Source organism: Monodon monoceros, unplaced genomic scaffold, assembly GCF_005190385.1.
Source record: "Monodon monoceros isolate NGI ecotype Baffin Bay Population unplaced genomic scaffold, NGI_Narwhal_1 Super_Scaffold_3, whole genome shotgun sequence".
NCBI lineage: Eukaryota > Metazoa > Chordata > Mammalia > Artiodactyla > Monodontidae > Monodon > Monodon monoceros.
In genome coordinates, this window is record NW_021703780.1 from 91,091,817 (window position 1) to 91,109,741 (window position 17,925).

At 45.1% G+C, this 17,925-nt stretch overlaps 1 protein-coding gene across 3 annotated transcripts in view; it reads left to right on the top strand.

The window, feature by feature from the left end:
• Positions 1–17,925, top strand: part of ITPR1 (inositol 1,4,5-trisphosphate receptor type 1) — a 321,687-nt gene that overhangs the window by 22,029 nt on the left and 281,733 nt on the right. For all 3 annotated transcript variants that reach the window (XM_029244000.1, XM_029243998.1, XM_029243999.1), the window contains exons 3-4: positions 3,096–3,203; positions 7,524–7,594. In XM_029244000.1, coding sequence (XP_029099833.1) covers positions 3,112–3,203; positions 7,524–7,594 — 163 coding nt within the window. In that variant the 5' untranslated portion in view covers positions 3,096–3,111. The remainder of the gene's footprint in view (positions 1–3,095; positions 3,204–7,523; positions 7,595–17,925) is intronic.

Consider the following 17,925-nt stretch of genomic DNA (forward strand, 5'->3'; position numbering starts at 1 on the left):
TCCTCCCCCTCCTCCTCCCTTTCCTCCCCCTCCCTCGCCCTTCTCCTCTTCCTCCACTTGACTAATGGTAGGTGACGGGAAAGCTCCAAAGATTTCCAGCCAGACCAGGGAGGCTCTGCCTGGTCCTGTGTGAGGGTACTTATTGTTTGAGACCCTGGGGAAGAATCTGTCCCTGCCCTCGCTTCCCCCCCGCCCCCGGCCTTTTTAAAATAGGGACCCCTGGCAGATTGCTCAGTAGAGGATCATTAACCGTGTGGATGTATTGGCCTGCGTTTTCTGGGGGAAATGTAAAGCATGCCTAAAGTTTCTTTGTTCATCTACCTACTTAATAAGCATGTTGATGAGGAAGAAGATACTTAAATTTCTTCCCTATCAAAATATTATGTGGCGATGGTAGAAAAATTAGGAAATACCGAAGTAGAAAAATTAGCAAATAGAATTGTGCATATAAAAGAAAATCAGTTCTCCATAGTCCTGTCACCCAAAGAATAAGAATGGTTAACATTTTAATCCATGTTCCAGGTATCACCATTGAACAGTTCTGTTTACCAGTCACAGACCACGGTTATAACCTGGGCCCTCCTGCTTGTTAATTATATGTGGCTTGGCCATCTTAACCTCTTTGTAGCTCAGTTTTCCCAACAGCAAAATGGGAATAATGGTAGCGCCTGCCTCATGCTGTGGTCCTGAGGATTTGAGAACATTTGTAAAGCTCTCAGCACAATGGTGGGCATGATAATGCTTGCCAAATGCTAGGCATTATTATTGGAAACCGTCGTAATGCAGAACCTTGCTGCACGAGTGTGGTCCAGACATCTACTGCAATTATCAACTGCAGACAACGTTGAGTATGTCATGCTTTGTCATTCCAGAACACTGAATTTTGTCCACTTCTTCCCATTAAGGGCCTGAAACTTTTAGTAAGGTGACCAGGTGGTGCTGAAAGTTCAGTGAATAACAGTCATACTCCTATTTCCTGGCCTGGTCTCCACTGGGGCCAAATACTCATTCAAAGGCCAAGCCCGAAAGGAGAGTCATTCACAGCAGACAAGTCCCCTTGCCCTCTTGCCTGAGCACGTACCTGCTCTCCTGCGTTCAGCAACTTCCCAGTGTCCTTCTGGGAGGTCGAAGTGTGCAGACACAAATTTGGTCTGACTCAAAATTCAAACAGAACTTGTTTCCCAGTAATCAGTTCCAGAAGTACACTGACTTCCTGACCCTTTATGATGAAACTTTTATATATAAGCACATAAGGGAAATATTAATGCCCCTTAGTGGTTTTCATTTGTGCAGCTTCGGGGGATGTTGTTTAAAACATTGGTTTGCCTTTAGGTATAAAATATCCAGTTAGGAAGAAATGATAGGATGATAGCCTCGATTCTGGAGAGGGGGGCTTGGCAATCTGTCCCTCTGCATGTTGTCTGTCTTTCCCCAAGGTCCAGAGATGCTGGCTCTTCTGTTTGAGAGTTTGTGTTTTCAGCTGCTGTCCCTCTTTATACATAAGTCCAAGGCAGTGCTCTTTATGTCTCTTGTAGCATCTTGGTTGTTGGGGGGATAAATGAGTTTTTCCTTGCTGTTTCTCACAAGCAGTGAACTGAGGTTCTTTAATGGTTTGTTTTCTTACCTGCCGCTCCTGCTAAGGTAGGAGAAATGCTTCCTGAGGTTTCCTGCTCATCATTGCTGCATACTAATTCTGAAAAGAAAACTTGGCACCCAGAAAGCAATTTCAGGAGAGTATGCTTTTCCACGCCCTTACAACTCTTGTGGCTTTGCGGGAGGAATGCTTTCTGGCAAGGAGTCTTGAGTAAAGAGATGGGCAAAGATGTTTAAGGGGGTCTGGGTTTGGAGGAGAGGTCTGGGGAAGACCTAGGTGACCCTGAACGTTTACACACCAGGTGCCTGAGGAAATGATGGGGAGGTACTGCAGTCCACACCAGCACACACTCTTCCCATAAAACTGAGATTGTTTCTTTTTTTTTTTTTTTTTTGTGGTACACGGCCCTCTCACTGTTGTGGCCTCTCCCGTTGTGGAGCACAGGCTCCGGACGTGCAGGCTCAGTGGCCATGGTGCACGGGCCCAGCCGCTCTGCGGCATGTGGGATCCTCCCGGAGCGGGGCACGAACCCGTGTCCCCTGCATTGGCAGGCGGGCTCTCAGCCACTGTGCCACTAGGGAAGCCCCTGAGATTGTTTCTTAGATGTCAATTTAGTTTTTTACAATTGGCTCCCACTCCTCAATATTTATGGCTCTGATGAAAGCTGTTTCTATGAGTCATGTCAATATTTTCTTTGATATTTGTGTGTGTGTGTGTGTCTACTAGGCTGTGTAGAGATTTCCCGAATTTAAGAGCATTTTCTAGGACTGCCCCTAACTAGCTGTGTGCGTTCCTGACCAAGGTTCTTAAGCAACCTCAACCTTACTCTTCTTAATTGCATTGGGAAGGGTTTGGACCAGGTGCTAAGATTCTTTCTCCCTCTGCAAGTGTTTCTTGGTGAAGTATGAGAAGGAAGGACCCTGGAATAGCATTTGGGTGAAGTGTGTAGGTTGTTGAATTCTTAAAAGGCTGCCAGAGCTTTGTGGTATTTATTACTAGGTTTCCTCTTATTAATTTCATTTTGTTGCTTTGGCACCTCAGCCCAGGCACTGCTGGACCCAAGTTTTATACCAGGTGTTTCCTTCTGACTGAACATTCCCTGAGGCAGATTGAATATGTTAATGTTTCATAAGTCAGACTTTCCAGCTCCTCAGCACTGCAGAGTTCTTGGCTGACTTCCTGCTCTCTTCATATTCACTATTTATTATCGAGGGTCTTCAACTTGGAGAATTGGATCCAGGCATGGTTTTGTTAGAAACAAGCATTACTGTGGTTGGAATATCCTGAAATTAAAGAATATGTGGGAAAAATGTGGTTGCAGATGTCCTGCTTGGCTCAGTGGATTGCCTGCCTGTCACACTCCCATTTAAATTTGACTTTTAAGTAGGCCGCTTTGGAAAATTGAGCGAAGCCAATTTTCAGTGACTTTCCCACCCCCCCACCCCCCCACCCCCGAGCATTTCTTTCCTTCTAATAATGTTGCATATTTTACTTTGTCTAGGATCCTCAAGAAAGCCATGTCTGACAAGATGTCTAGTTTCCTTCACATCGGAGACATTTGTTCTCTGTACGCTGAGGGATCGACAAATGGATTTATTAGCACCTTGGGGTAAGAGCACTTGGTTTCTTGTGTGGCAGGATTTGTTTAAGACATCATAACATCAGCTTAAAAACTGATTTTTCTAGGACAAGAATGTTTCCATTTTACTGGCTTTTCCAGCAGTGGTTGGAATCATGAATATCAAATCTCACGTTAACCAAGTTTAACATCTTACACAAAAGTACTGTTTTCCTGTCAGTTCTGCAAGAGTGAAATCTCATTAGTTAGGACTCTGTTAATTCAGAATTTATCATAATTTCCTCTTTTTTCATATGTTCGGGGGGAAAGTGTTAAGTATATGGGATGAATTTTAAGATTAACATTTACAGACCCCAAGGAAGTGCTTTAGCTTTGTAAAAGCTCTTATTTTTACATGGTGACTTATTTGTTGTACAAGCAAAGACCAGAACTTACCAGATGCTTATCTCTCTTCTTCGGAGCAGAACTTTTCCTGCTTCAAGTTGCTGTGTGCATCTGAAAGTTACAAATTGCACAAAGTTCTTTAAATCAGATTTTTGGTCTTTTGTGCTTTCTTCAGTTTTTTTCCCTCCCCCCCAACTCTTAAGGGTATAAATACATTCCCTAATGTACTCATTTGATTATCTTCTCCCTTCTTTCCCTACTCCTATTGTCTAGAAGAGGAAATGAGAGGTGAATTAGCCCCAAAGGCAGACACAAGCAGAATGGGGAGTGAAGATGGTTAACTGCAGAAGAGTCACAAATGGCCTATAATGTCTTTGCTGGAAAGGAGTAGTGGGTGGCATTGTTGTATTTGGCAAGAGCTGATCTCAAATAGATGGGGCGAAGGAAGGCAACAGCTTCTCCAAGAACCTCATTCTTACAGCAGCCAGAACCTTCATTTTAATCATACTTCTTAAAGTATGCTTGTTTTCTGGTATTTGTGCACAGTGAGTACTCTCAGGCTCTCTTTCAGTTACTCCAGCCTCAAAGAGCAAGTTATGTCAGGTAAAGAGTTCTATAGCTCAACTGGACCTCTCTGAATAAAGATTTTATTTTCAAGAGTCATCTGATAAAAACAAGTCATCCATGACTGCCTGATCACCAAATCAAGTGATTTTTTTTTTTTTTCTCAGTCCTTACCTTTTTTTTTTAACTTCTCTAAAGACCCACCCTTCACATTTTACCTTCTGTGGCTTTTGGCAAAGAGTCCTGCTGCTTTGCCTCTCTGTTGTCCCTTTTTTCTTCTTGGCTGACTCCTTGCTTTTTCCATCTGTGGTTGAATCTTGAGTCCTCTTCTTATTTTTCACCCATAACAGCACCAATAATAAGTAGGAATGGTAACTCATTCCACGAATCCTATGGGTGTTTACAGCTCTGTGCCGCGTACTGTACATACACCATCCCTTTAATCCCCAAACAGCTTTTTACAGTGAGGACTGTCATTATTGCTATTTATGGGGGCAAAACCTCTGAGCATCAGAGAGGTGAAATCACCTGCCCCGGGGTTTCACAGTTGCGAAGATTCAGGACTCTAAGACCAGCGCTCCTAACGGTTGCCCTTGACAGGGCAGACTTTTCCTTCCTGGCTTTGCTGACCACCCCTCTCTGGCTGAATTGGCTCACCACCCTCCAAACTGTCTGCCCAGAGCTCTTACCTGGATGCCTTGTTAAACCTCAACCCCACTCTATGCCCCATCCCTCCTCTTTGGCCCCAGTTTCTTTTAACGGTGCCACTGCCCTTCCAGTCACCTGGGCACGCTTCCTGTCACTTGCTCAGTCTACTGTACCAGCCCCTATAAGGTTAATACCTCCTTTTCTTCCAGAGCGTCTGTTCTTAGATTTCGTATGAAGTGCAGAGCTTTCTACGCGTTTTCCTCAAGTATTATGAACAAATTAATGATAAGGTCTCCCCCTTTAACATGAGGATGGCTCTTTTATGAATTTTGGGCCCTAGTCCTTCCTTTAGATGAATATTTTATTCCCTTGGTTCTCTGCACGTATTTGAGGATAATTGGCGTAGAAATGGATTTGGAAAATAAAGTGTGACCTTTTTCCTTCTCATATTTCTTACATTTATGGAGCAGCAGTCATGGTTGACAATGAGTGACTGCCAGTTTTTGTGGAATCACCCTCCATCTCCATTTATGTTGCCCAGTTCCACTTATATAGATGGTGGTTACCTCCAAATGGCTTTATTGACTCACTGAACTTTAGAACTCAACTAGGACCTTGTACAGCCCAAGTATATGACATGTAGTGTCAGAGAAGTGCTTCTGAATCACCTGCAGAACTTGTTAAAAATAAAGGTTCTTGGGTCCCATTCTGGAACACGGCTTTAGTAGGCCTGGGGAGGATGGGCACCGGGTATCAATATATTTAAGAAACAAAAAGCCTTATGAACATCTGCCTACTTGAGAATCCTTGAGACCTACTCTTCGATTTTACACATGAAGAAACTGAGACCAGGAGGAGTGAAGTGATGGAGTTAGCGTCGTGCTGCTAGTAGGTGGCCGAGTGCCATCTACAATTCACTTTCTTCTAGCCTAGACTGGGCCCCTTTCTCCTACCTCTTCCTGCTTGTTTGAGAGCTTGATGATAAATTAACCCAGTCCTGCATTGGATTCCAAGGCATTCCCCCCGGCCCCTGCATACACATATTATATTTGATCTGGTGGCATTACCTTATTTATACTCACAGAGGCTCAGTGATTCTTGACTTTCTGCTCTTGATTTTTGCATTACAGTTCAGGCTGTGACCACACTGTCCCTCTTGTTGATGCAGAGGGCTCTTGTGTCTCGGAGCTGAAGGAGGCAAATTGCTGGTGGGACACTTTTGATTCATCCACCAAGTAAATACTGAGCACCCAGCCTGGACAGGAAGTGTGCTGGCCCCGGGCACCTTCTGGGCCACAGAGCCGGCAGATCTCTGCCCTCATGGAGTTCGTAGCCTAGTGCACCATTTGTGTTTCAGCCCAGTGATGTTGGGGCGACAGAGGAGAGGCAGAGAGGGCCTGGGGCAGGAAAGGCTTGAGGGCCTTCATGGAGAAGATGGGGGCTCTGAATCAGGGTCTTGAAAGACGTGCAGGACTTTAGGAGTTGTCAGGGAATTTTGGAGGAAGGAGCAGTAAGATTTAAGGCCGGGTATTTAATGGTACCTTGCCTTTGGGATAAGACACAGATTAATGGAAGAAACCCTGGAAAACCATATTAACTGGGAGCAAATTCTGTGGTCACTTGGAAAATGAGCCAATCTTACCGATACCACTTTTAGGAACTTGGAAAAGTCATTTAAACTCCTCAGAGCTTCAATTAATTTCCTCATCTGTTCAAACAAAAATATTGTTTTAAAATCGGTTCTTCTAAAAGCATTGTACAAGTCAGATTGTTCAGTTGGGACTTTTTTTTTTTTTTTTTTGCGGTACACGGGCCTCTCACTGTTGTGGCCTCTCCCGCTGCGGAGCACAGGCTCCGGACGCGCAGGCTCAGCGGCCATGGCTCACAGGCCCAGCCGCTCCGCGGCATGTGGGATATCTTCCCGGACCGGGGCACGAACCCGTGTCCCCTGCATTGGCAGGTAGACTCTCAACCACTGCGCCACCAGGGAAGCCCTCAGTTGGGACTTTAAACATGGGGGCTTTATATATAATTTGGGGCTGGTTATTTATCTGTAATTTTTGCACTAGTTGCTTTTGAAGCTCCAAAGTCCTTTCTTACTTCGATGCTTTTGTACGTGCGGTTCCCTCCCCCTGAAAACGCTCCCCTCTTCTTCATCCCCCACCTTGACTTCAGTTTCCAATAGCTTCAGTTTTCCCTTTTCCACCAGCAGCTTTTCAGATGGCCTCAGGCACAGTTAGTTTCTGGCTGTATTTTGTTCTCTTCCCTTACAGCCTTTGGTTTATATTCTTGTTATCAGTTTGTCTTTGTGGCTCCTGCACAAACTAGCCTTGAGCTCCCTAAGGGCAGGGACCTGGCTTCTACTCATCCTCACATCCCAGGACCTAGCTCAGTGCCTGGCATGGGGTGGGCCCCTCAGCTACCGTTGGTTGAGTGCGCGGATCCCTTGCTATGCCCCCGACTTGAGCATTAGTGCGTGCTGTGCTCAGATCTCTCATGGCTGCGGGTAAGAGAAAAGAGCCACAGAAAACAGTAACTGAATGTGTCTGTTGCAGAAGCAGAGTCTTGGGTGTTTGGATGAGGTTTAGCTCCCTACATAGGAAACCTCTAGTGTCAACAGCTCCCTGGCAGGAGAATAGGGCAGCCTAAGTTTTGTGCAGGAACAGCCCTGAGTATTTGATTTTTGCATAGTGCTTAGGGTTTTATTTTCTTAGACTTGGCTTGGTACAACATTTATCTTTATTTTCTTTGCAGCCTGGTTGATGATCGTTGTGTTGTACAGCCAGAAGCTGGGGACCTTAACAATCCACCCAAGAAATTCAGAGGTAAGTTGGTGACCTTCCCAGAGCGGGTCCCTTGACTCATTTGAAAATTCATGAAGTGTGTTGCTCTGTGTGGATTTAGTTTTTTTAAAGCAGTCGTAGGTTTATTTGCTTACATATTTTTTAAAAGTATGATACCAATTTCAAGCTTTCTGACCTCTTGAAAATGCGTAAATAAGTTCAGTGTCAAGATTGGGATGGCTTGTATTAGGGCCTTCATTTGTCTCTTGAATACATGTTGTGTAAGTGCTGATTCAGCTTAAAGCCTCACACTTGTGCAGATATGGCCAAACAAACAGGATTTCTGGATTGAGTCACAAGGAACAAGTGTTATTTCAGCAGATCTTGCTGTCCCTTTGGGGGTTTGATATCCTTAGATACCTCGCCTTGGAGTGAGAAGTTCTCGATTATTACTTACTTTTTGAGTTAAAAGGAATAGGTGGGACGGCTTTCCTGCTGGTAGCCTAGCAGTGTTGGCTTTCTTAGTAGGCCTCTTGCGTTTGATGCCTTCCTTGGAAGGTAGCTTAGTTTATTCCAGGAAGTGTTTAAAATATAGTTGTTATCTTAAAGTGAGAAATATTTTTTTTTTAAATTTTTTGCTGTGGTTAGTGGTTCTCAGCTCTGGCTGTGTAGTAGAATTATCTGGGAGAGATTTTAAATTAAATGGCTGCCCAGGGCCCCACTCCAGACCAATTAAAGAATCTCTCAAGGTTGCAGCCTAGGCACTGGCATTTTCAAGGCTTTCCGTGTGATTTTTATATGCAGCCAGGGCTGAGAACCCACTGGGTTAGGTATTTGACTGATGGCTTCAGTCCCAAAGAGTTTAAACCTTGCTGTTTGCAGATTGTATCCTTTGAAGTTATAAGTTCTTATTGTTAGGTGATTTAGAAACTTTTTGAGTTTTTTGGATAAAAGCTAAAGAAATTAGAATAAAATAGGAGGCAGACGTTCAGATGGGGAGAAGCCATTTGGAAGACGTTCAGTGTTCAGCTGCATCCAGTTGGCATGAGTCTGCCAGCAGAATGTTTTCACCTGGGGGGTGCTGGTGGGAGACTGTTGAAAAAAAAAAAATTGTTGGCGTGGGGCTTCCCTGGTGGCGCAGTGGTTGAGAGTCCGCCTGCCAATGCAGGGGACACGGGTTCGTGCCCCGGTCTGGGAAGATCCCACATGCCGCGGAGCGGCTGGGCCCGTGAGCCACGGCCGCTGAGCCTGCGCGTCCGGAGCCTGTGCTCCACAACGGGAGAGGCCACAGCAGTGAGAGGCCCGCGTACCGCAAAAAAAAAAAAAAAAATTGTTGGCGTAAGCCTGATGTGACAGGAACCTGGGGTTCCTGTTGCCTCTGTTGCCTTTTTCTTCTCAGTTCCTGTTCCATGTCATCTTCCAAAACAGAATCCTGAATGCAGCAGAAGGATTGGATCCAGTGATCATAATCCAGTCACTCACTCATAGAATTAATTCCCTACTCTGAATTATATAATGTGCTGCAGTTTATCTTTTAAAAGAGCCAAGAGTGATAGACTTGAGCCAAGAGTGACGGACAGATAATGTGCTTAGGGCTCTGCAAGCATTTTTAGCTCTTGGAGGGGTCTGTTCTCCCTGGGAGGGGATTGAAGCCCTCATAGGTAGAGGTTTAGCACCTTGTCTGGAGTCACAGAGCTGGTGATGGGTGCAGTAGGAGCTGGGCTTGTCAACTTGGGCTGCACAGAGAAATCACCTGGGGGACATTCAGAAATATCACGTATGAGCTCCACTTCCAGAGATTCTCATTTAATTGGGCGTTTGAGACATTTTGAAAGCTCCCTGGGTGAGTCTTCCATGCAGCCTAGGTTAAGAACCACTGCTAATAGAGCCTGAGCTATAAATTCCCGGCTTTACTACGTAGCAGGGAGCTGGTCCACACGTTGCTTTTGCAGCAGGGACCAAGTGAAGGGATGAGAAGCTTATTGCTTGGGTCCGATGTGAGCTCTTATCCCATTCTACACCCAGGCTCTGGGAGTTGGGAAAGGAAGCTGAGAAAGATGTTAATGTACTGTACAAAGTTAACCAGTGGCTATTTGAATACAGGTTTAGAACGTTAAAATAAACAGGACCATAGCCAGGGGAAGTCAGGAGAGATATATGTTTTCCTGGCGCTAGGGTAAAAGTGCCTGGTGCTTAGGTATACCTGGTGGCTGATTGAAAGGGATTGTTCTGAGATAAAAGTGACAGTCCGATAGAGGCCATTTAGAAAGAACCAAATTCCATTTATGGCCTGGCCTGGTTCTACAGGTGGTCATGTGACAGTGACTTAATTTGTTGACTGTCTTTCCCCATAAATTAAAAATAAGGGTTTCTAGGTTGTGAGGTGCTTTGTACTTGTGGGAAATCTGGTTCAAAACAAGCTTTGCTGCAGGCTTTGTGAATGTAGGTCAGGGCTGCCTAAATTCCTTGTGGTGAGCCGGAGGCCCTTTGCACACAGGTGAGGGGCCCAGGCCCATCTCCCTTCGCAGCCACTGCCGTGCCAGGAAGGTCTCTTCCACCTTGGAACCCAGGCGACCTTTTCCAAAGCATCCTTTCAATCCTGGTGTAGCGTACTTTGAAACATTTTTCTCTAAAATGAAGAGAAAGATCTCTCTTTAGAAAGGGATGACTGCCTCTCCAAATCCTAGTCTATTTTGAAGTTGAAGTCATTTTGATGTTTAGAAATGGTGCATAGGGCAGTTGGGCAATTTGGAGGCATTTCTAGTCCATTTCCTTGCTGTGCCATTGCACCTCAGAGTTTAACAAACACATATGGAAAAGTGAGGTGCTGGCAAGCGGCCGCATAGGGTGATGGAGTCTTTATGCAAGCAGCCAGCAGAGCTACATTTAGTCATTTGGGTTTGCTGTCGCTTCCATTGTTTCCTTGCCAAGTTGTTTCCTATATTGAGAACCATCATAACCTGTTCTTAAGTAAATGGAAGCCAAAGGCCTATTTATCTAATACTCCCTGTGGCTTCTGACTTTGGGTTTTTCATTTTGTGAGCTCCTCTTGAAATCTGCTACCCTAGTGGTTAATAGCATAGGCTGTGGTATCAGGCTTCCTGGGTTCAAATCCAAGTTCTACTCATTCTTAGCTGTGTGACCCTGGACAGATGGCTTAACCTCCGTGAACCTTGGTTTTCTCATCTGCAAAATGCAAGATGGTATTAGCCCCTCCCTCGTAAGGTTATTGTGACGATTAAATGTGTGTTCCGCATTTAGTACTGAGGGAGCCTGGCCCTTAGTTAAGGGCTCAGGAAGCCTTAGTTATCCCTGTCTTTTTGCTCCCAGTTCTTAGTACAGAGCCTGATACTCATATATGGTGGCAGAAGGGAAAGGAACTATATGTGAATTCTTATATATGGTTCCACTTTTTGTCTTTAAATGCTTCTGTGGTTAGGGGTGTGTACATGGACCCCGTGGGCCTAGATTTGAGGCCCAGGTGTTCCCATATACAAGCTGAGTGATCTTGATAGATGACTTAAATATCTAAGCTTGTTTCCTTACTTATGCAATGGGGGAAAAAGAATTCCTTCCTCATAAAGATAATAGGATTGAAGATAATATGGGTAAATAGCCAAACAGAGTAGTTGGGTCCACAAGGCTTGCTCAGTGACTGGTTGCTGTTATTTTTCACAGTAGATGCAGAAGAGTGAAACTACTGAACACACTTGCTTCTTTCTGCTGAGTCAAAGTACATTTCCAAGGGAATTGCTTTTTTTGTGATTCCTTGGACTATATCTCCTGCCCCTAACATTGTCTGTACGAAGAAAAGATTGGCTGCACATCTGTTTCACATAAGCCAAGGCTTTTTCATTATCCGAATGAATTTTGGACCGTGTCCCTGCCCTCTAGGTGATGAGAAGAGCTGAGATGTAGAATAATTCAGTTACTTTCGTCCTTTTGTTAATGTGGTACCATTTTAAAGCACCAGTGTCCATGGAAGGGAAGGCAGAATCTCTTCTCTTCCTGATTTGTGTTGCTTTGCCCATAATCTTAAAAGAATAGGGAAGGCAAACATCAGATTGAAAGTGGGAATAGAAACTTTGTGGTTAGTGTTTTCCTTTCTCTATGTTATCTTTTCCTTTTCACTCCCACCCATCCCTTCCCCCTAGTAAATATACCGGCATCTTCTGTAAAGAAAAGATGGAAACTAACAACCATCATCCATTTTGAGCCTAGAATCTCTGCTGTTTTAAGTATAACCTTCAGCACTGTTGGAGTGGAAATAAGAACTGGGGCTTTTGGGAAATAAGATAGGCTTTGGTGTTGATGCGGTTTATTGTGTAATCTCCTTTTTCAGACTGGGGCAGTGGTCCAGTTCTTGCCCTCAAAACTTGATCTTTTCCATTTATGTCAAGAGGCCAATCTTGGCCCCAAATCCTTGATCTTGTACAGATGCTATCGTATCAGTGTCACCAAGGTGTGAGAGGTTTTTAACCTTGTAGTTGAACCTTTAGTTTCAGAAGAAAAGCTGTTTGAAAGAAAACTCACAGTGGAAGATGGGGAGGAATTTAGTTTGGGCAGGGAAAGGTGAGGAGAAAGGAAGCGTTCTGATGTTGTTCAGTGCTTCATGTGGATTGGGGAAGAGCTCAGAGATCAGGCTGAAAGTGTGGCTGTTTTAGGTAAGTATCACCCTTGTCCTCTGTGCTTCGCCTTCTCCCCTAATCAAGTTGGTTTCAAGCGTAATAATCCACTAGGTGGATGTATTATGAAAATGAGTGTTCAGCTCAACAAGCACTGAGGTCCTACTGTGTTCCAGCTGCTGGTTTTGGTGATAAGGGAAGGCAGGATGAGTTGAACACAGTCCCCCTGGCTTTTTGAGAGTCTTAAGGTGTCTTGGAGAAACAGACCCACATTATAAATAACAGTAGCCGACAGTAATAGAGCATTTAGTTGTGCAAAGCATTTCCCGTGGATTCTCTCTTTTAGTCTGGTAACCTTCCTGTGAGGTGTAGGTATCAGTGTTCCCATTATGCAGATGAAGAAATTGAGGCCCTAAGAAATTGAGTAACTTGCCCATAGTCACTTAAATGTCCCTTCTTAGAATGATTATTATCATTACACAAACGTTTATTGGTTGCCTCCTGTGCACCAGCCATTTATGTCCCAGGGAGGAAAGATAGAGACATTGTCAAGGAAGTCAACGCCAATACACAGTTAAAATTTTTCAGGGCTGTGTTGAGAGTAATTTGTTGTCCACGTGACAGCTGTTTATATGCAAGTAGAGGCCCAGCAGGTGAAATATCTTTCTATAAAGTAGGAAAGTTGCCCCTGTAATCTAGTAGTTTGTTGGAGCAAAGTAGGTGATGACACTTTTCACGTGTTCTCTCTCCTTGAGGTTTGCCACACCTTCTCAGCCCAGGGTGTATCTGTTTTACCCCTGATGCCATTTTGGCTGACAAGGTTGAGGATCTGGCCCAGCATCACATGATGTGTGAGTGTCAGAGTCAGGCCAGAACACTCTTGCAAAGGCCTGGACCCAGTGGTTTGTCTTCCCTCTGCCCTATGGACCCTTCCCCGCGCAAAGCACAGGGTTCCTTCAAGCCGTGTCACCTGCAGTCTCTAAATGGGAATGGACTAGGTTATTACTTTTCCACTGTCTGCCCACCCTCTTTCTAGCATTAAGTTAGGACCATATAAATGAGGAAGAAAGCCCACTGCAAGATAGAAAACCACTTGGACCCTTTAACTTAATGCGTTTTTAACAAGGTGTGGGGTACTCTGTCTGTGACCTGCAACATTATTTGAATCCTATTTGTAATGCAAATGAGGGTCTGGTCTGGGGCAGTGTAACCCTGCCTCTGGGCATCTCCTGAGTAACATGTTGGTTGAAGACTCCTGCTTGCTCAGCACGTGTCCCCTTTAAAAGATTGACAGCCTAGGAATCATGGCCTCAGGATGATACTGGGATAAGGAGTGTGCTGGTTGGCGGTGACAAACCACTCTGGATCTGAAGCATGGCTGTGAATTTGAGGATCAGACTTAGGGTCTTTTCATTTTATTGGACTCTTCTTTTTCTGCAGTCCCAGAATGCTTGCACTGTGTCAGCCCACCTATTAGGGGGCTTGTGGATTTAGTAAGATGGCTTGGTTGAGAGAGAGAAAGAAGGGTTTCCCATCTCATGCAAGCTCTTTGTGAAGTGGCCTGGGATCTCCCAGCAGTTTTGAAGGGAGCCTCAAATAAGAATGGCATTTTTCATGATCCAGCGATGAGAAGTATTTGAGTACCAGCAACCTGCTTATCTGATCACAGTCTTACCTCCCATTTAGGCTGAGGTGGGGGATGGTTCTTCGCCGATGTGGGAAAACTGCTAGCCCTGGAGTAGAGAGCCCCAGCTGACCTGAGAGCTAGCGCCCCGCCCGGGCTCTGCCACCAACCCCTGTGATGCCGTGGGGGAGTCGCTGCATCTCTCCAGGCCTCCGTTTTCCCATCTGCTCAATGGAGTTTAGCTTGAAACTGTGATCAGCGCCAGAAATAGGCCGGTTAGCTTTTCACAAGGCAGCATTGTTGTCCAGGAGCCTCGTGCTGTCCAGAAGTAGGTTTCTATTTCTTTGGGATTACAGGTCTTCTTCGTCAAGATAAGACGAATGGATGGAAACAGCCAGGCCTTATTCTGAGGCCAAATGGGGACACGGCCTGGATCTTGGGTCACAGAGGTCATCTGGACTAGGGTGGCCATAACGAACTAATAGGCTCAGCTTTCATTCACCCCCGCTCTCCTTCCCTGCCCGTTGTCTAATTGTTGCTAAGCAACATTATTTCTCCTTTTTTTTTCTTTTGGCAAGGCCTCGAAGGAATGAACCCATATCTTACTTAGTTTTAAATACCCACATGCGAAGGGGAGGGCCTCCCTTAAATTTTGTTTGTTCTTTTGATTCTAATCCACGATGGGCCTTTCGCAGTGGGACTGAGTTTTCTGCCTGTCTTGTTATAAATAAGGCAGAAAAATCAGTCTATTTAAGGTGCTTGTCAAGTATATGCCTTGAAGCATATTCAAGGTTTTGTGTGTGCGAGCAGCTGTTTTGTGGGAACGTCTCTTGCAACGTGTTCCGTATTCACAAAATCAATTCAAATTTAATAAAAAGATGAGTGGGTTTTTTTATAATCTTCATTTCAGATTTACCCGCTTATCCCAGTCTTGAACCAACAGACTCCATCTAAAGGGCGCAACATTGTAATTTAAATCAATTCCCCGGACACCATAGAAGGGTCACAGCATGTTCCACAGTCACTGGGGTGATGCCTGCTGCGTGATTAGACTGGAGTCCCACACACTACAAGTGGCCCTCGCTGGATTCCTGCCTACTTGCTCAAAGCTTTGAGATGCGTGTCTGAAGGTGCTGGGCATCCTGCACATGGATACAGTAGAGCTTTATACTCCGTTGCCTTGGATAGCTTCCTTTCTGAATAGCTGAGTCACCCATGGGAGAGTAGACCCCAGACCGCTGTTTTATATTCATTTCCTCATAATAATTCATTTGCTCATGGAGAGCAAATTTCAGCTGTATATGCGTAAAGTGCTTCCAGTGTAAGGGATGTGTTCTCTTTGTCATCTCATTGAATCTCAGTATTGCCGTTGTGGCTTCCTCCATTGAGGGCAAAATTGATTTGGACAGAGAGCATGTGTAATTGCATCATACTGTTATATGGTTCTCCTGAAAGCAGAACATAGTGGTTGATGAAGGACTTTTTCTTTTGGTGAAGGCTTTTATAATCCTGTCTTCAGAGCACTGATGAAGTTATGTGGTGAATCACTTGAGTTTATGATAATTCTTTCCCTCCCTTTTTTGACAGATGAGGAAATTAGAGAGATTTAGGTCGTCTCCTGGGCTCAGAAAGCAATTCTGTGTCAAAATTGGGATTGGGACACACCCTGGGTCCCCACCCACACTATCTTTTAGGCTGCTGTGTTTGAACAATGGATTTAAAAAAATTTTTTTTTTTTATCCTATCACCTTGTGTACTTAATGATAATGTATTTTCCATACATGCAAATAATAGTGAATACCATGTATAGTGCTTACATATGTTAATGAAATTTAATCTATTTAATTTGTATAGTTTACTTTACATACGTTAATTTATTTAACCCTCCTACAACCCCATAAGGCAGCTACAGAGCTATGAAGTCTTGCCCTCCTTTTATAGATGAGGAGCTAATGTACAAGACGCTGAGTGGTGGGTCCAAGTTACACAGCGCGAAGTGGTAGAGCCAGGATTTGAACCCAGACAGTCTGACATCAGAAGCCTTCCTTACAATACCTCCTCTAAACTGCTTTAGAAGGAGACGGGCCTTTGAGTATTCCTTTGCCAAATTACTGGATTCCTTCTTAATCACCTTCTTCCTCTACTGCCCCGAAATACGGCGTTCTGAAATGCGTTGCACAGGAGCCAATGTCTGCATGCTAGAGGTACATGCTAACTGCCTACTTCACAACCTTCAGCGTAGTGTGTATCACAGCTGTCTTCTATTTTTGTCTCCCCAGCTAGATTTTGGAGCACCTGGAGGGACCAGATCTTGCCCTGCCCTCGTGGCCCAGTGCCCGGCATAATGATGGTCCTTAGTTAAAAGCTGGTTGAAAAGGAATTAGTGCTTGTTCTAAAATGGTTTTCACTGTTCCCGGTTCTTGCAGCGTTTTTTGCTGATGACGTTTTAGGTTAACTGAAGGCTAATTTTTTTCCTACATGGATGCCTGATGCTGTGCTATAACCTCTCTCCAAACTGGAGAGAGTCTGGAAAGATTTCTGAACAGATTTCTTATAGTTGACTTGTCTTCTCCCTGGAATGTGGACTGGCTTCATCCTCTGAGGGTGTCTTCTCCTTGACCTCCCCCAGCGTTTGATCTTTTTTCTCTGTTACGCCCACAGTTTTGAGACTCCTTGGCCTCATTCAATACATGATATGAAAAACAAACAATAATTAATGCCCTTCCTCCTCTGTGGCTGGTCTTCTGGCAGAGTCATGGTACGCCTTTGCTCTTGAATGTTGGAGCATTCCTGTGGTGTGGTGGTGTATTATCCCCACTTTACAGTTGGGTGCCCTGAACCTGGAGAGGGTCAGTAACCAGTCTGGACCAAGCTGGGATTTGAACCCATGTCTGGAGTGTTCTTGACACTGTCTCTACTCAACCATTCAAGCGAATTAATAGAGTTGTGCTTCTCAAGAAGCATCTGGGGGCTCTTATCACATCCTGGGTTCCACATTTACGAGTCATACTGCTCAGTGGGAATAAAGCTAAAGGAGGGGTAACCAGGAGGATAGGTCCCAAAGTGATGACGTTCGTGCTGAACGGTGAGTAACTGAGAGAACTTGAGACATTTTAGACTAACTGGGCAACAACAATTCTCATCTAAGCTGCTGCAGTGGTCTCCTTGCTGGTTTCTGCATTTTCCTCTCTGTCTCCTTTGGGCCTGAGCGTTGGGGCCCCTCCCATCCATTCCCTGCGCCTAGAGGAATCGGCGCAGGTCTCGTGATGTCACTTGGTTGCTTGGATCCCTTGGTGGTTCCCTAGTTGTGCTTAGGATAAAGGACATGCTTTCGGGGTTCACAGGGCCCTGCATGAGTCTCTCTGCTTACCTCTCGGCCTCACCTGCAGTCCCCCCCCCGCCACCTCCACATTCTGTGTTCCTGCCACACTGAGGCATTTCGTCCTGAAAGTCAGGATACTCGCTCTGCGCTCTGGGCCTTTGCGTGTCCTTTATCTTCTGTCTGAAATGATCTCCCCATCTCTGTCATTCCTCCTGGGACCCCCTAGTCTTTCTCATGCCCACTCATCCTTCAGACCTCAGGCATCCCCTGTGGAGGGTCTTTGCTGACCCTGTGTACACATAGGCTGCTCCTTGTCAGCCCGGACCCTGGAGCCAGACTGCTAGGGCTTGACTCTCAGCTCTGTTTTATGCTGGTCATGTCAGCTTGAACCTCTCAGTATCTCCATTTCCTCATCTTGAAAATGGGAAGATTCTTATATGCATCTCATGGTGTTTTTGTGAGGGTCAAAGGAGCCAGTCCATGTGAAGCACTTAAAGGAGTGCCTGGCCCGCACTAAATGCCCTAAAACGGTTAGCTGCTCTTGCCGGTGGATGACTTCACTGTTACCCACTCCATTCATCGTGAGCTCGGAAGCTGTGCCTGTCTCCTCTAAGGCTTTGCACAGGCCCTGGCCTGTGGTAGGCTCTTGCATATTTGTAGAATGAATGAAGAAAAACCTCTAAGGCATCGCTTCTGAAACTTGAATGGGCACCTGGGGATCTTGTTACAATGCAGATTCTAATTCAGTAGGTCTGGGTGAGGCTTGAGATTCTGCATTTCTGACAAACCGCCATGCTGATGC